Genomic DNA, 16,981 nt, shown 5'->3' on the forward strand with positions numbered 1-16,981 from the left:
TATCCCATAATTAATCTTTAAGGAGAAATGCCCAGTTTTGAAATAAAAGTCACAGATATAAAAGAATGTGTAGTTCCAAAGTCTAACAATGCATGAGCAGGTAAGTCGGCAATAATTAATCATGTCTGACCCCGATCATGATTTATTTATTTATTTATTTATTATTTCCTTTCCCTTCTTCCCTCCCTAGGAATTTTTTTCAACAATAAATTATTTTCCTCTCCTTTTTATCATTTTGGAAGTAAACAGAGCCAAAGCTTTTCATTTTGAGGTTTTCTTTTAAATATTTTTGGGATATGGCAAATCTAGAGCCATAGATTTTATTATACATGAAGAAACACACATGAAGGGAACATCAATAATAAGCTTTATTTAGATAATTTTATCATGCAGTTGACCAATACAAAACTTCTGGAATTCTAGAATTTTATTGTCGTCCCTTTATTTACTTTAATGGTAATTTTCTTTGTTGGCTGGCTCCTTCTTCTCTTCTCAGATGTTGAATGTCCTTATAGGAAGGTAATTAACTCGTGGACGCAGCCAGGCACTGCAACCGGACGACTTCTTGCCATTAAAGAGGACCACCTCTGCATGCCACCACATGCACCTTTTAGCATGTGCATTAATAATAATTATAAGAGCTAACTTTCCACTATTTTAACAAAAAATAATTGGTATTTTTTTCTTCAAATAAGGTAAATATCCAGTAAATAATTTTTCATCAAATATAATATTATTTGATTTTATCATAAAAATTGTAATAAAAATACATAAGCCATAAAGGATCTTCTTTTTTTCACAGCATCACTTTGAGTGTAAAATAATCTTATCAGTTTTTTTTTCACATCACTTTAAATTTAAAATAATCTCTACAAAAAAAAAATCTCTACTACTAATATTATTATAAGAATTTAATTAATATTAGTTTGAAATGAATTTCTAATTGTCTATAATTTAGCGTAATAAACTTAATTTAGTGAAGCCTAATGGTACGATCGCAATTCTTACCTTTTCAGGGGGAGGGGACGGCGGGCGGAGGTGGCGCCGGAGGCGGCGTGGCGTTTTCCAGCGGGACTGTGAGTGTCACCTTGGGTGCGCCCTCGAAGAAGGAATAGATCTCGTACCTCATGGTGCAAGTCACCCCGAGGACCCTTCCCCCCTGCCTCCCCTGCAGGAACGACGGCAGCGGGTCGTACAGACCGCGCACGCACTGCCGGCATTGAGACGCCGACAAGCTCGGTAAGCACTGCACCAGCCCGTACACCGTCGGGTTCTCCTCCGTGAATTTGCTCACCACGCCCGTCGCGAACCGCTCGTCCGACCTGGCTGCTGTGTCGAGGGTCGCGTTGAGCAAAAGATTGAGGAGGCGGTCGAAGCGTTGCGGGTTGCTGACGTAGGCGGTGTTGCCCAAGAGGATTTCCGGGTCGTTGCTGGTGGAGCCGAGGAATTGCACGTTGGAGAAGCGGAGGAAGCAGAAGTCATACCAGACGATGGCCGCCCTGTTGAAGGAGCAGATCTGCTGCGCGTCCTTCGTCGCGGTGTTCAAGCACGCGCGGCACTCGGTGGTCTTGACGTCGCCGCGGCAGAGCGCCAGGCCGATCACGAGGTCGGGAATTTGGCCGAAGGTGGTGGTGGCGAACCCGGAGGTGGAGGCTTTGTCGGAGAGGTAGGATAGGACGCGATGGAGGTTGGTTTGGTAGGTGCTGTTAGCGGTGAAGTTGCCGGTGGTGCCGCAGACGTTGTACAACGGTTGGGCAGCGATGAAACTCAGAGAAGAGACGAGGAGGAGGATGTGGCAGGCTGAAGGAGTCATTGTCATTGATAAGTTCTACGTAGGAAGGTGAGGTTTACTCTTCAGTGTATGTATACAAGTATCTGCTACCCACATATATAGGTATTCGGGGTGAATTATCATGATATACTTTTAATCAGTGAATTTCTTAGTAAATTGTATAATTAAATAGTATATAATCATTTTTGCATAATTTTTTATGGAGACAACTAAGAAGAAGCAGAGTAACGTTACTGTGGCTATAATGATCAATAGTGCATACCTCCATTGAAATTTGGGGGTCCTTAAATAGGATTCCGGGGAGGCGCGGATACGTTTCCCTAAACATACCTCAGTAAGGATGTGTCAGAAAAGTGCGCCTGACGCTATTTCGTAATTGTCCGAGCATATCCCGGATGTGACGGTGGAAGCTTCTACCGTACGATATTCTGTCTGCTCCGACCCCCGACCGTGCTATTTGTCGGCGGAAGGTGTCTCGAGGATGAAGCTACCAGCTGTCATTTTTGTCTCCTAGCGCTCCTATCTGTTCCCGGGCCGAGCAGAACTACCACTCGACGCTCATGTCCTCCAAGAAGTCATATTCATGTGCTCGACTGGGATTGCGGATTACTGACCTGCAGCTCGGCCGAGCGTCCTGGATGCTCGGCTTAAAGACTTTTTTACCTTGAGCATCGGAAACCCGCCCCATGGTCGGGTTGTCTTTTGTCCGGTCGCCTGGGAAACCCGAACCAGGTGCCCGGTCGGCCGGAAGTTCGGGGATGGTCCGTCAGTCCGCTCGACACGATCTTGGTGTTGACCCTCTTGACCTTTGACCTCCACATGTCATTGACCTTCCGCCAACGAATGATCCCCCGTTTTTATCACCGGATCAATATCACTTGTTTTTTGGCCAGCGTGGCCACTTTCTAGATGAAAAACAATTGTGTGTTTGACCTGTAATCGTTCTAGAACAAATGAACAAATCAGCGCCAGAAAACAAGGCTTGAAGTGCGCTACTAGTCTGACGACTTTTGATACACCGTAACTTTGGTCGTGCGTATTAATTATAAGAAGGAATACTTCCATGGAATAAACTTAGAAAAAATAAGTTAAGCATCAATAATATCTAATAGGCATTTATCTTTTTTTTTTTAAAAAAAAAAACAAATTATTTCAATCAGTTGAGTTGTTTCTTCAAATTATTTGACAAAATTTGTAGGAAGATTCAAAATTATCAGGAGCAAGAGGACTTGAGAAGATAAGTGCTACGAGTATGCTACACACTATTTATAATTATTTAAGTGAATTTTCATAGTGTACTTCATGGTATAATCAAGTCTAGCAAAGTCAAACTCTTTAATGTTTGAGTTAATTGTCTCATTTATAATTGAGTTGAGCTCGAACTTTATTTAAAGAATATATTTATGGCTGACGAGTTTATTCAAATTTTTATCAAGTCTAAACGAACTTAATAAATATAAAATATAAATTTAAATATTTATTAAAAATTAAATTATTATTTAATATTAAAATTTATAATTTTATTCTAATAAATAAATTTATTTATATTTTTCAAAAGTATAGTATAAATTTTATAAATTCAATATTAAAATTATTATTTTTTTATTTAAAAGTTGATTCATAAGCTTACTAACGAAGATGTTCACGAGCTAATGAGCCGAGTTTTGTGAAGTTTGAGCTTGATTTATTTACCTTAACGAGGCTCATTAAACAAGCTCGAACGAGTTTTTATCGAATCGAAATTCGAATAACTCATGAGCGACTTGATATATTTACACCCCTAATCCGTATACTATTAATTAATGAATTCCTCATAAAAAAAAAATAATTTATTCCATTTTAAACTTGTTATAATTAAATAGTTTTTAATCATTTTGCACAATTTTTTATGGAGCTATTGTTTATATCACTTGTTATTTTATCAATTGCTGTGCGACTCCATGAGTCAGCATGGCCACTTTCTAGATGAAAACAATAATATGTTTGACCTGTGATCATTCTAGATGAATAATGGGTTTGATCTCTAAAATCATTCTACATGATAACTAGGGGTAGTAAGTAGGTGCCGGCCCCTGCCGAGGAGGTAAACTGAAAGCTACATCTAATTCTAGAGGATAACCATGAAACTAAAGTCAGTGGCAAACAAACTAAGGCTTGAAGTACGCAATTAATTAAATTGACGAATTCTGATACACCATAATTTTATCGTTCGTATTAATTATAAGATAGAATAGTTCAATGGACTAAGCTTAGAAAAAATGAGTACATCACACTACAAGAAAATGCTATAATAGCGACCGCTTTAGCGACCGAAATTATATCGGTCGTTAATATAACGATCGTAATAAAGTCGGTCCCAAATTTAGGGACCGAATATAATTCGGTCGTTAATTTAACGACCGATATAATTTGGATCCCTAAATTAGCAACAAAACGACAAATTAAATTTGAAACGTAAAATTAGCGACCGATTTAGCGACTGTTTTATTTTTTCGGTCTCAACCAGTGAGTCTTGTAGTTGCGTAGGCATGTAGGGGTAAATTATTGGGACCGAAATTAAAATTTCGGTAGCTAATTAGCGACTGCTATTTAGAATCGGTCGCTAATTAGCGACGGAAATTTAATTTCAGTCGCTAATTAGCTACCGATTCTAAATAGCAGTCGCAAATGTCTAAAGCTTTCACTTCTTTCACGAAAGAATTTCAATTGTTTCGTTAAATTAGGAGATCGAATTTAATTGCTGTAGCTAATTTACAAATAACGGTATTCAAATGTGTTGAATAATTAGCTATCATTATATTTATCATTTAAAGTTTAACTTAATTTGTTATTTAATAAGATTATTTATGGCTAATTGGTTAATAAATTGTATAAATTGAAATTAAATTTAATATCAATCTCTAATTTAACGATGCAAATAAATTATTTTACTGGTTAAATTATTAAGTGATTTTCGCTAATAATGTTATTCATAAAATAAATTAATAAATAAATTTTGTAATTTAAGTGTGGATATAACTTTAATTTTATTCATTTTTAACTACTAAACTTTAAATTTGATCACAAAATTGAGACTGAATAAAATATGCGGTCGCTAAATAGAGACCGAATAAATTATTCGGTCGCTATTATCTTCCCAAAAGTCGCACGCAAGCCCTAAATCCCGAACTCCTCTTCCCATCTTGTCTCCACGCGATCCCCTTCTCCCGTCTCCGCCCGATCTCCTTCTGCCATTCTCTCACACGTGATCACTCTCTAGCCGGCGATCTCCTCCGGCGTTAGCTTTTCTCCGGCGCGGGTAAACATCTATTCCTTCACTCCTCCTCGGTGTCGCCTCCTCACCATAAACGCCGCCCAACCTTTCCTTGGTCGGCCTAAGCCTGGCCGGCCTGAGCTCGGCATTTTCTTGCCTGGCCTGAGCTCGGCCTTTTCTTGGCCGGCCTTTCCTTGGCCGGCGTGAACTCGGTCAGCGAGTTCGGCTTTTTCTTGGCCGGCCTTTCCTTGGCCGGCCTTTCCTTGGCGGGCATGAACTCGGTTAGCCTAAGTTCGGCCTTTTCTTGGCATGTACATTCCTTCACCAGCCTGAGCTCGGCCTTTTCTTGGCCGGCCTTTCCTTGGCCCTAAATATTAGTTAGGGTCTACCTTCATGTTTTCGACATAAGAGACGGTGTAGATTGCTCGCCCTCCTCTATGTGCTACTATGAAAAGTTATGAAAACATAATAATCAGAATGCACAAATTCTGAGTTTCTCTTGTTTGTGATCCTATGATGAGAACACATTTGGACTTAGACAATATATATAGCGTAAAACTATAGTAAAACTCATTTGAGTAGAAGGTGTTGGCCCTACACTACCAACATTGGTAAAGAGCATTGCTTTGCCCGTTGCAACTCTCGTATGACTTGGGTACATTTTTTTTTACTGATATCCTTCGCTATATTTGTTTGTCAATTACTCAAGAGAGCCTTCATTATTCATAGATGAATTAATTGAGGAGTTTTTCCCTACGTCTAGTATATAATGATCTAACTATTAATTACTTCTAGTCATTAGTGTATTTTTTCCCTTAACAATTTTAACTTACTGTGGTCAGTAGGCCACTAACATACTTTGCTCTTGGTTAAGGAGAATCTCTCTTGCATTGGAGAATAAACCCTTACATCTGCTTTGTTTATTCATGAAATTGCTCTCTGTAATCTCAAATCTTCCCACAGTTTGAAGATATCGTGGCAAGTAAAATACAAGTATTTGACACCCTTGACAATACCAAGATTGTAATTCTATAGAGCAAATGCTAAGTAGTTTTCTATATAAAAGGATGAGTCCTGTACTTGCTGTGACATCATTTTACAATAGAAATTGCTTTTTGCTTAACCAACTTCCTCTCTTTTATTATTTCAGGTATACTGCATTGTCTGAGATCTTATTTCAGGTATGTGCATTGTCTAAATTTATGGCACAATTTTTTTTATTATTTCCTTTTCAGTGATATTGTATTTTTAGGTATATTTCATTTAATACTAACACTGATTACATTTAATAGAATTCCATTATGTTTTATTGATAGAATTGTTATACATCTTTATCTTTACACATTTAAATAATATTGCAAATTTTTTTAGGTTACAATGCATATGAATAAAGCTTGGATGTACAATAGGTTAGAAAATGGGTTTATTACCGATGAATTTTATGCTGGAGTTGACGAGTTTGTCAACTTTGCTAAGCGTCATCCAGAATGTTTAGATGGAGAGAAGTTAAAATGTCCGTGTAATCATTGCAAATGTAGAAATACAACTTTCCGTGATGAGGATACTGTGAAAGTACATATATGTAAAAAAGGATTTGTTCCTAATTATTACAACTGGTACTGTCATGGAGAACCTTATGTGTTTGAGCCAATTGGATATTCTGGTGCTTCATCATCTGTCTCTATTGGTCAACCAGAATTATCATTTAATGACAATACAATGCAATCAATGGTTTACGATACAATGAATGCGTTTGATCATAATAATGTTGATGAAATACCAACACCTGAAGTACAACATCTATATGACATGTTAAAGGCCAGTGAAAGAGAATTGTGGGAAGGCATTCCTTCTGGTCATTCTCAACTATCAGCTACTGCAAGGTTGTTGAATATTAAGGCGGAACATCATTTCTCAGAAAGATGTTATGATGACATTTGTCAATTAATGTCAGAGTTGCTCCCTTCCGATAATATAATGACTGATAGCTTCTACAATACAAAGAAATTGGTTAGAGGTTTAGGTTTACCTGTTGAAAAGATAGATTGTTGTATAAATAACTGTATGATCTTTTGGAATGAAGACAGTGAGCTAGTTGAGTGCAAAATATGTAATCACCCTCGTTATAAGCAGCATAGTCGCATATTAGGGAAGAAGATTAAAAAGTTACCATGGAAAGTTATGTACTACTTCCCGTTAACTGCTAGATTGCAACGCTTGTATGCATCTGCCGCAACTGCAAGTCATATGAAGTGGCATCATGAGCATGCACATGAAGGAGATTTAATGTGTCATCCCTCTGACTCACCTGCATGGAAACATCTTGATACAATATTTCCCTCTTTTGCAATGGAACCACGTAATGTAAGATTGGGACTTTCAGCAGATGGGTCAATCTGGACAGCAATATTCATCTTGGCCAGTTATATTAACACCATATAATTTACCGCCATGGATGTGCATGAAAGATGAATTCATGTTCCTTACTGTGCTTATTCTAGGTCCAACGAATCCGAAAGATAAGATAGATATTTTCTTACAACCTTTGATTGTTGAGCTGAATGAATTATGGAATGTAGGGTCTGAGACTTATGATATTGCAAGTAAAAATAATTTTATCCTACATGCTGCTTTATTATGGACGATTAGTGATTTTCCAGCATACTCAATGTTGTCAGGATGGAGCACCGCTGGTAAATTAGCATGTCCACATTGCATGTCAGAGTCTGATGCAATTTCATTACCTTGCAGTGGGAAGGTATCTTGGTTTGATAATCATCGAAAATTTTTACCAGTTGAGCACCCTTTCAGGCGAAATAGGAAAGATTTCATTAAGAATAAAATGGTAAGAAAACTTTCACCATCAATTAAGTTAGGTGAAGAAATCATTGAGGACATAGATAATTATGGATTTGTACAAGTAACTCAAGCTGGTTCTGATGAATTAAATAAGTACATTGTTAGGCAATGCAAGTGTGGCTGGAAAAAAAAGAAGCATATTTTGGGAGTTGCCATATTGGAAGTATCAATTAAAACAAATCAATAGGTATTCAATAGGTATTTATCTTTTTTTTTAAAAAAAAACAAATCATTTTAATCAATTAAGTTGTTTCATCAATTTTTTTGATAAATTTCGTAGGAGGATCAAACATTTTTAGAATAGAGAATTCCAATTGACCACTTGTTGATATTGGAGGTGTAATTATGAATAGGATGCAAAAGGTATTACCACGCCCCTCCACTCCACTGCCCGTCTTAAAGAGAGGAAAATCATGATACTCAGCGGCCTCCTAAGTAGGAGGTTTATTCACTGAAGAAATAAACCTTAAGGGATTTAAACTCTGCTCTTGTGATGCAAATCTATTCACGAGTGCCAACTTAGCTATGCCCGATGGGACACACCTCTCTACAAGTGGCAAAATGTGACTTACTCAACCCAACCGTTACTCATCGCCGGCCCTATAGCGAAATGAGGAGAGTAAATCATGGTGACCGAGTGACCTTTTTAGATGAGAGGGATTTTATTCCTTAAAAAATTATTTCTCTGAAATCTTTGCACTCATGTGACAACCTATCACTTAAGAGCATCTACATTAATTACTTTATCCAAAGATTTATCTTAAATTTTAGATAGGGTAGTTAAAAAATCTTTATATCAGCTATTCTATCCATTCCCTAAATTTAATATTTATGAATAATATTTCTCTAAACTTAGAGAATGGAATATATTCTCTAAATATTATAGAGGAGAGAGAAAATATAGTGAATGATCCTGTCCGAACGCTGAATCAACGAACGCTGGGCACGTGGCGCTCTCCGAACTGATGACGTGGATCTCCGGCCGGTCGTAGGGGTCTCCGGCGAACCTGCAAGAAAGTCGGGCCGGGAAGGGGTTGTTGATACAGTCTGACCTGGATGTTGTTTTGATGTTGACACTGATTTAAGTTTCAATCAGATATTGAATTAACTCAGACAAATCAGGGTTGACTTAGTTGACCTGATTAATCTGATTGGGAAAAGTCCGAGCAAGGAGCTTGGCACGGGAGAAGTCCTGGTGAGTGAAGCCAGGCAATTGGAGAAGTCCTGGTGAGTGAAGCCAGGCAATTGGAGAAGTCCTGGTGAGTGAAGCCAGGCAATTGGAAAGTCCTGGTGAGTGAAACCAGGCAATTGGAAAGTCCTGGTGAGTGAAACCAGGCAATTGGAAAGTCCTGGTGAGTGAAGCCAGGCAAGGGAAAATCCAGATGGATCAAGGGTGATCGGACATCTGGTATTGGGAAGTCCAAGTATGGAAACTTGGCATGTATAGTCGGAGAAGAGCTCGGTAGCTCGGTCTCTGGACTGTCAGGATTAAGGGTAGCAAGCTTGGAAGCTTGCCTCTTAAATCACAGCCTTGGATCGGTCTGATGACCGATCCAGTGGCACAAGTGGCACGGGTGATCGGTCGGCAGACCGATCCAGTGACACTAAGTGTGCCCTGATCGGTCTACGGACCGATCAGTAAACACTCAGTAGCATACTGTGTTGTTACTGATCGGTCCGCCGACCGATCAGTGAGAACTCAGTAGCATACTGCGCTACTGTATCGATACTGACCGGTCTCGGGACCGGTCAGATTAATGCCTGATCGGTCCGGAGACCGATCAGGCTTGTGCGCGCGACACCTGATCGGTCTGGGGACCGATCAGGTTAGTTTCTGATCGGTCCGCAGACCGATCAGTAACGATCGAAAAAGAGATTTGAACGTATGGATCGGTCTGCAGACCGATCCATACTATAGTCTGTTTTGCATGCACTTTCTCTGATTCTTTCTGATTCAAAGTTGCTTTTGCCTAAATATTTCTAACCATCTGCTGCAAGATTTTGAGGTGCAGGTTACTGGTAATTTGCAATTGGTTGATTTCAAATTGAGCTTCATTAGTAGAGGATACCAGAGAGACTTTTGCTATGTTCCACTGTAAACCTGTTAAAGCAGCAAAGTCGTGGCTGCGATCTGGCGGTGATCTGGCATCGATCAGCTCAACTCATGGTGATTGGGTGGAGCTCAGAGACACCAGTGAAGACCAGAATTCCATTGGTGTGAGCTCAGATGATCAGATGAGAAAGAAGCGTGATTGGCGATGCTATGGCTGGATGCAGAGATTTGCTGCAGTTTGGCAGGGATCCGTTGCGGGCGAAAGGCAGAGATGGCAGAGACATAAAAGGCTGGTTGAAGAGAGGGTTAATAAGAAGTTCTTTTGGGGAAGAAAAAGAAACACTCTCTGTCGATCAGTGAAAAAGCTTTGACGCTCGGAGCTGAGAAGCGGCTGTCTCGACTTGCTCTCTGTTTCACTGACCTTCGCGTGACTGTAAGCTTAATTTTCATTCTCCTAAGTCACCAAGCTCAGTAAGTCTTGTGCTATATTCTACATACCTGTTGAGATTTTGTTGAGAGGTCACTCCACCGAGAAGGAGAAAGTTCATAGCCGGGTGTTCACCGGGGTTGATCTACCGAAGATCGGCTTGTCCACCTTACGGACACCGAGGAGTAGGGGCAAGTTATCCCCGAACCTCGTAAACACTTGAGTCACTGTGGTTTGCTTTGTTTCTTCTCTTATTCTTATTCTGTTCTTAACTTGTTTTCCGCTGCGCTAACCACTCGTGTGAGTTTTATCTTTAAGTTTTAGCTTTTGAAGAGGCTATTCACCCCCCTCTAGCCATCCAAGATCCTAACAGGGGTTCCCGGCGACGACCCTTCGACGTTCAAGTCAGGCAAGAGGAAACTAGGAAGTGACTTCGAATATCAGAGAATGCGTACCTCTGGCGAAGTGTGAGGACCCTTATATAGAGCTATGAAGAGGCTTATGCACACATACCGAGGCGAATACGTGTCCTCTTACCATACCTCAGTATGGGCTTGTCAGAGGAGCTTGTCTGACACTATATTGCTACAGTCCGAGCACCTCTATGATGGGACAGTAGAACCTTCTGTCATAGGCTTCTGCGTATGGGTTAGTCGTCGAGCACGCTTGTTGTCAGAAGATGTTCCTCGATATTTCCCTTGTCCTTTTGTCTCTTCTGTCCCTGCGCCGAGCGTCCGGCCGCTCGGCAGTCCCATCATGTCCGACCGGACGTAGATACTGATCCGCTCGGGAGATTTCAGGTCGTGTGCTCGGATAGATGAAACTGTTCACAGCATTACTGCTTTACGCCTCGGCCGAGCGGACTACCCGCTCGGCCCGGCGACCCTATTCACCATGAGCGTCGGAGACCCGACTCCCTGTCGGGTTGTTTTTGCTTCCGCTCATACCCCGTTCGGCCGGTCGGTCCCTCCTTTTCCAGTCGGCTGAACCTCACACTGCCCTTGACTTTTGTCCTCCACGTGGCGTTGATTCCCCTTAAGGGGGGTCCCCTGTCTATACCGCCGGATCAGTGAAGATGATACATGGTGTAGTAAAAATACCAAAAAAAAATCTACTGGAAGCTGATTTCCAAATTAAATGGTTTGTAAGAAATTAAATCAGTAAAATATCAACCTCTTCCACATGAAAATGAAATAGATCTAAGATACATTTCAGTAATCTTTTCTCTTGAGAAATCAGTAGAATATCCTTCCCCCACTTTGAATCCTTCCTCCGCAGCAAGTCTCTGGACTTCACTTTGTACCTGATCAGCCCCTGTGATGCTCGTATCAAGCAGATTGCATGCGACTTCAATGCAGCCTGCAGCATGAGATAGGGCGATAGCTTGCACCGATTTTAGCCCCCCTCCTCGCTCCCTTACCTTGCTCGCAATTCTCCGAACAGAGTCGATATCAGTGCACCAGACTGGGATATTGTAGTTGTCGACCCAATGTGTAGCTCCTACGACCACAATGCCTTTGGATGGTGGAGGCTGAAGGGGACCAACATCAGGCCTCGGCTCCAAAATCTCCATTTTCAGCGAGCCTGTCCATTGATTTCCAGCCGAGTTGGGTTTGAAGTAGCCAAGCTTTCTTCTTATCGAATCAAGAGTTCTTCCTCCTTCATGGCATGCTCCATATAGATAGGTTGGGGCTGGATTGCATTGCATTGCATTGCACAAGAGTTACAAAACCAACAGCATGATGAATGAAAGTTTGTAAGTTAACATAAGAAGCAACAGGAACCTTGGAGTTTCTTGCCAATGTCACATGCCACTGATTTTGCAATTTCAGCCACTTGGGGAAGCGTAGCTTGGGCCAAGGGATGGAAGCAGATGTGGTCTACAACTCCAAGACGAGGATGACTTCCATAATGCAATTCGAGATCGATAGCTTCGAAGGCTGCTTTAACCATGTCAAACACCGCAGTCCTTAATGGACTTGCATCTGAGTTAATGGAGAGGGGTGAAACAATTGTGTAGCCAACTCGATTATAAACTTCATCCTTGAATTTGTTGATGATAACGACTTCTGGATGTGCTTTTGCAGCATGCTCAATCAATTCCAGGGCATGAACATTTCGGCTTTCAGAGATGTAGAGCTTGCAGCAAGCGAGCATAGTTTTGAGCATCTTGGCTTTGTTGTCCCCTTTATTTGCAGATAGTTAACAAAAAATTATCCAATAATCCGTCTATATTCATCAAACCTTTTTAGTGTCCAAACAATGGAAATTACAGCCTAATGCACCTGGTAAACATCAGTTCACGAGCATTTACAGATATGTTAACTGATGAATCAAGCATATACTTAAGCGTTTTCACAAAACCATTCTGAATTTGTAGAAAAAAAAAATCTTTACACATACTCTCAAATTCTCAGTTAGTTGTTTATCATGTTAAATTTCAGTTTGATGGATCAGAGGCAAACTACTCTGGATAAAAAAGTAAATCTACAAATAAAAAACTTCGTGTTCATATGAGTTTTCTGCATAATTATCTCACAATCTGGTTCATTCAAAGACGAATTTCACACACGCGCGCATATAAATATTTGACTTATGGTTCATATGAGTTTTTCCCCTTCTTCTAGAAGTCATCATTAGGAAAAGAATAACTAACTTCATCGTGCCGCAGTTCCGATGGACGTTCTGCCGGCGTCATCGCGCGCCTCGTTGTGCTGCAGCGAATCGATATGGCCGAGAGGAAGAAGAGGAAGCAGTTGCGAGTGAGTGGCTCAGATACGTTCATTTCGTTCGGCCTTAACTCCATCGATCAAAATCAAATCAACGGCTGATGAGGTATAATAAAGAAATTGAAGAATCTGGTTCGTTTGTTAAAAAAAAAAAAAAAAAAAAAACACTTTTCTCTCCATTGTGCTCTCTTACGCACTCTTTGGGAGGAAGTGAGGGAAGGAGAGAGAAGGGTAAAGAAGGAGAAGAGAAATTTGAAATTCCGTTACCTATGAAACGAAAGAATTTCTTACACTTTGATTTGGGATGTAAGGAAGGGTAAAGGGAATTAAAAAAAAATTATATTCCAATTTTATCCCTATTTTAGTAATTATATGTAAAATACCGGGAATAGGCGGATATGAATAAGGGAATTTTCCGGAATTTTTGGACATTTTTCGGAGCTCGTACGGACGAGTTAACGGGGACAAAAACGGGGCCCGGGAAAAGCCTGTTTAAGTTATCCCGTTTAAGCGAGGAAATATTTATATTTACATTTCCTTATTCTTTTATATTTCTTAATTTTCTTTTCTCTACCCCGCCGAAACCTCTCGAGCGGCGATTCCTTCCCACGCGCACCCGAGCCCGCCGGTTTGCCCTAACCGCCGGCCCCGGCGGTTTCTTCCTCGCCGGCGCTTGATCAAGAGCCAAACCCCTCTTCTCTCTGCGCCTTCTCCACCCGACAGCACCGCCGGGTGCTATTCCTCCTCGCTGAGCCACGCGCCGCCGCCACCCCTGCCGACGTCGTGCCCTAGCCGAGCACTGCCGACGTCGTGTCCTAGCCGACCGCTTCATTGCCGGCGATCTTCCCTGAGCCGAGCATCACGCCGGCAGCCGACCTATTGCCTTTGCCCTAGCTTGGATCGCGAGCTTCTCCGCCGCTGAGATCAGGAACGCGCCGGCGACGCTTGAGCGACCACCGACGAGTCTCCTTTCTTTCTCCTTGCGCTCATGAGGTGCCGCCGGTCACTGGAAAACCAGCGCCGTCGCCGTGCCCTAGCAATGGTCGTTGAGGTAGCTGTTCGACCCTAATATTTGCTTTGGATATCTGGTTTGTTTGTGGTGTTGACCTTTTGATTTCATTTCGATCCGATGATGGCAGTAGATAGCGCTGTTTAGGTGGATCTGGGAATTTGGGTGTGTGGGCTGCTCTTTGGTCCAGCATCCACTCCTTTTGGCAGTAGATCAGTGTTCACGACTGTGAATTGAGGTAAGTGTAGGGATTTGATACGTGTTGTAGATAATGGATTAATTTAGGTGTGATTTGATTACATGATCATATGTAGTAATTTTGCTACGTGATGTGATGAATTAGGTTTATGTATAGAATTGGATTGGTATTGAATTTAATCCATTGCTTGTTTTGTTACATGGGATCAATTCCATTTCTAAGGAAGGATAAGGTTATTAAATAGGTTTGGAGATTTTTATTTAGTTATATAGCTAAATACATTATCTGTTTGATAACACAGGACTTTGACGCGAGACGGTATCTCGACGTTGGATTGGATATTTCTTATTTGGAGGCGGGTACTATTGACTTATGTCATTTGATATGCTTAGTAATTAAATTAACATGTTGCATTAATTGTGTTTCTTATCTGTTTTCGGTTAATCACTACCCAAATCTTACATGCTTGATTGATTGATTGGTTTTGCATCTCAGGTATATTTTTACCTGTTTATACATGCTTATAGGGGTAGTGATATGCCATGCTTGACCATGTTCAGGACCTAGGTTTTTATACCTTCTGTGTACCTTGATTTGATATGATTCTTTGACCTAGGGTGCACATTTCTTTATATATGGATTAGGTCAGGATGTTTATATGGTTATTGTCATGCATCATTTGCATGATTGCATGCTGTGCGATAGTCCGCTCCATTATTGCTGAGCACATCGCCAGTTACATGGATCTGCACACACCACCACTCATGGGTTAGTGGTCGATTCAGCCGAGTGTGTTGCAGCAGGGACTCTAGGCACCGTTGGTCCGCTCATGGGTAGTGTGACACAACGTGTTATCCGACAGGATTCCTCCCCGTCTCGGGAGTTGAGAGCATTGCGCGCCCCCATCTATGATTTGGGGTAGGAGGATAGGTGTACTCCGACAGCATCCCGTCCACTCGGTCACTCATCAGGAGTAGTGACGACAGAGTGCACGGTTGTCACAGCCCTACCCACTCGGCCTCACGTTTGTATGAGATGATCGACTGGCGTCAGGGGTGACCAGGACGCATCATTGGCATCATATGCATGATGCATTTATTGTTTGTGTTTGTGGTTGCTGCATTTATATGCTGCATATTGTTTGGATACCTATGTTTGACATGCATACAGATTTTCTTATCCCTTGGTTTCGACCTTATACTCTTATACTCAGACTGGATAGTACAGTTTCTCCTTACTTTCGGATGCATTTTATATTTCTTATATCAGGAGATTGTACGCATAATTAGTGTTATTTGTTATTTCTTTACTTTGCATATCAACTGAGGGATTCGCTAGTCCCCACTGCACGTAGTGCTACTCCGCTCTGGTTTTTGAGTTGTTTCATTTTAGCTTTTCGCTATCAAACTTTATTTTAGTTTTGTTTTGGACTTACATATGGATATTGTATGGAATCTTTCCGTTGGATGAACTTTTCGTATGATTTGGATTTACTCTACTACATGCTTGCCTGAACGGAATCGGATTTGGGCTTTACGAGTGTAGTTGAGTAGGGTTGATTTGAGTCGAGTATTATTTTACTGTTTGCCAGAGGTGAATATATATATAAACTGCGTGGTGATTGATTTTCATTATTGTTATTACCTGTGGCCGAGTATTTAGTGCTTGTAGAAAATTTTGATTGTCCACAGGGAGATGTCAAATTTTCTCGACGAGACTCTTCAGGGGCGTGATGTTTAGTGGTATCGTAGCGCACGATCTTTTGTTTCGTATTTTGGATTTTCGGATTTAGCCGATACCAATTTATTATTTGGTATCGAGCGGTTATGATACCTTTTGGTGTTCGAGATTTATCGGATACATTGTTGGTATTCGGGATATTTGGGTTAGCTGTGTCATGAGTCAAACCGGGCATTATCGGATTTTCGATATGGTTATGTTTCAATTTCCGTTTGGATTTATTTGGATTTCCGTGATATATACGTTCGAATTTTGAGGTCAAATTGGGGACTGGACAGCGACTCCAGACGACAAATAGGTATGTTGTTATTTTATGTTTGTTATATTGGTATTGATATCTGTAATTTAATTTAACAGATATGAGACGATCTACTCGTATTGCTGCGAGACGTGGTGCTGGACGACCACGTGGGAGGACCACGGGATCTCTGGATATGCCAGAGATGCCCACTGTTAGTGAGCCTGTCAGTCAAGGACAGACTCAGGATGCAGCGGGAGCATCGGGCTCTCAAATCCCGATAGCTCCTGTAGAGATATCTACTTTGGCCACACCGACGGTATCCACGCCTACCCTGTTTACAGTACCATCAGGGGTACCATTGGTGCTCCCGCGCAGCCTACGACGTATTCAGTGCCACCACCACTTGGATCTACTGTGTATCCTATACCAGTGACACCAGTGCCCCCAGTGCCTACAGTAGCAGCAGCTGCTCCACATCCGGTACCTTTTCCTACCGTACCTCCAGTTGCCACCACTTTTATTCCCCAGGCAGTACCACCGACGGCTTATGCTCCGGTATATACAGCAGCACCGGGAGTTCCTCCTCCGGTTTATTCCGCGGTACCACCTGTAGTATCAGCTCCAGTGTTTCCATCAGTTCCTGCAGCCGTCCCGACACAGATCACTGATATTGTCGCTG

General features: G+C 41.3%; 2 protein-coding genes across 4 annotated transcripts; both read right to left on the reverse strand.

The window, feature by feature from the left end:
* Window positions 1-338: 338 nt before the first annotated feature.
* Window positions 339-1,840, reverse strand: LOC122045988 (cysteine-rich repeat secretory protein 38-like). Its single transcript, XM_042606455.1, has 2 exons — window positions 1,009-1,840; window positions 339-587 (listed from the first exon to the last, which is right to left on the reverse strand). Exon 1 carries the CDS (start codon window positions 1,817-1,819, stop codon window positions 1,013-1,015), a length of 807 nt encoding a protein of 268 aa, XP_042462389.1. The 5' UTR covers window positions 1,820-1,840; the 3' UTR covers window positions 339-587; window positions 1,009-1,012.
* A 9,685-nt stretch (window positions 1,841-11,525) lies between these two features.
* On the reverse strand, window positions 11,526-13,178 carry LOC122045998 (glutamate formimidoyltransferase-like). Of its 3 annotated transcripts, none has more exons than XM_042606479.1 (3): window positions 13,041-13,178; window positions 12,169-12,570; window positions 11,526-12,076 (listed from the first exon to the last, which is right to left on the reverse strand). In XM_042606479.1, the coding sequence occupies exons 2-3, from the start codon at window positions 12,551-12,553 to the stop codon at window positions 11,553-11,555; spliced, it is 909 nt and encodes a 302-aa protein (XP_042462413.1). In that variant the 5' UTR covers window positions 12,554-12,570; window positions 13,041-13,178; the 3' UTR covers window positions 11,526-11,552. The 3 variants fall into 3 exon arrangements, with proteins under 3 accessions (XP_042462413.1, XP_042462406.1, XP_042462401.1); XM_042606472.1 differs by having other exon boundaries at window positions 12,169-12,669; window positions 13,041-13,158; XM_042606467.1 differs by lacking the exon at window positions 13,041-13,178 and having other exon boundaries at window positions 12,169-13,010.
* Between the last annotated feature and the right edge of the window lie 3,803 nt (window positions 13,179-16,981).

The sequence above is a fragment of the Zingiber officinale genome, chromosome 1B (genome assembly GCF_018446385.1).
Source record: "Zingiber officinale cultivar Zhangliang chromosome 1B, Zo_v1.1, whole genome shotgun sequence".
Classification (NCBI taxonomy): Eukaryota; Viridiplantae; Streptophyta; class Magnoliopsida; order Zingiberales; family Zingiberaceae; genus Zingiber; species Zingiber officinale.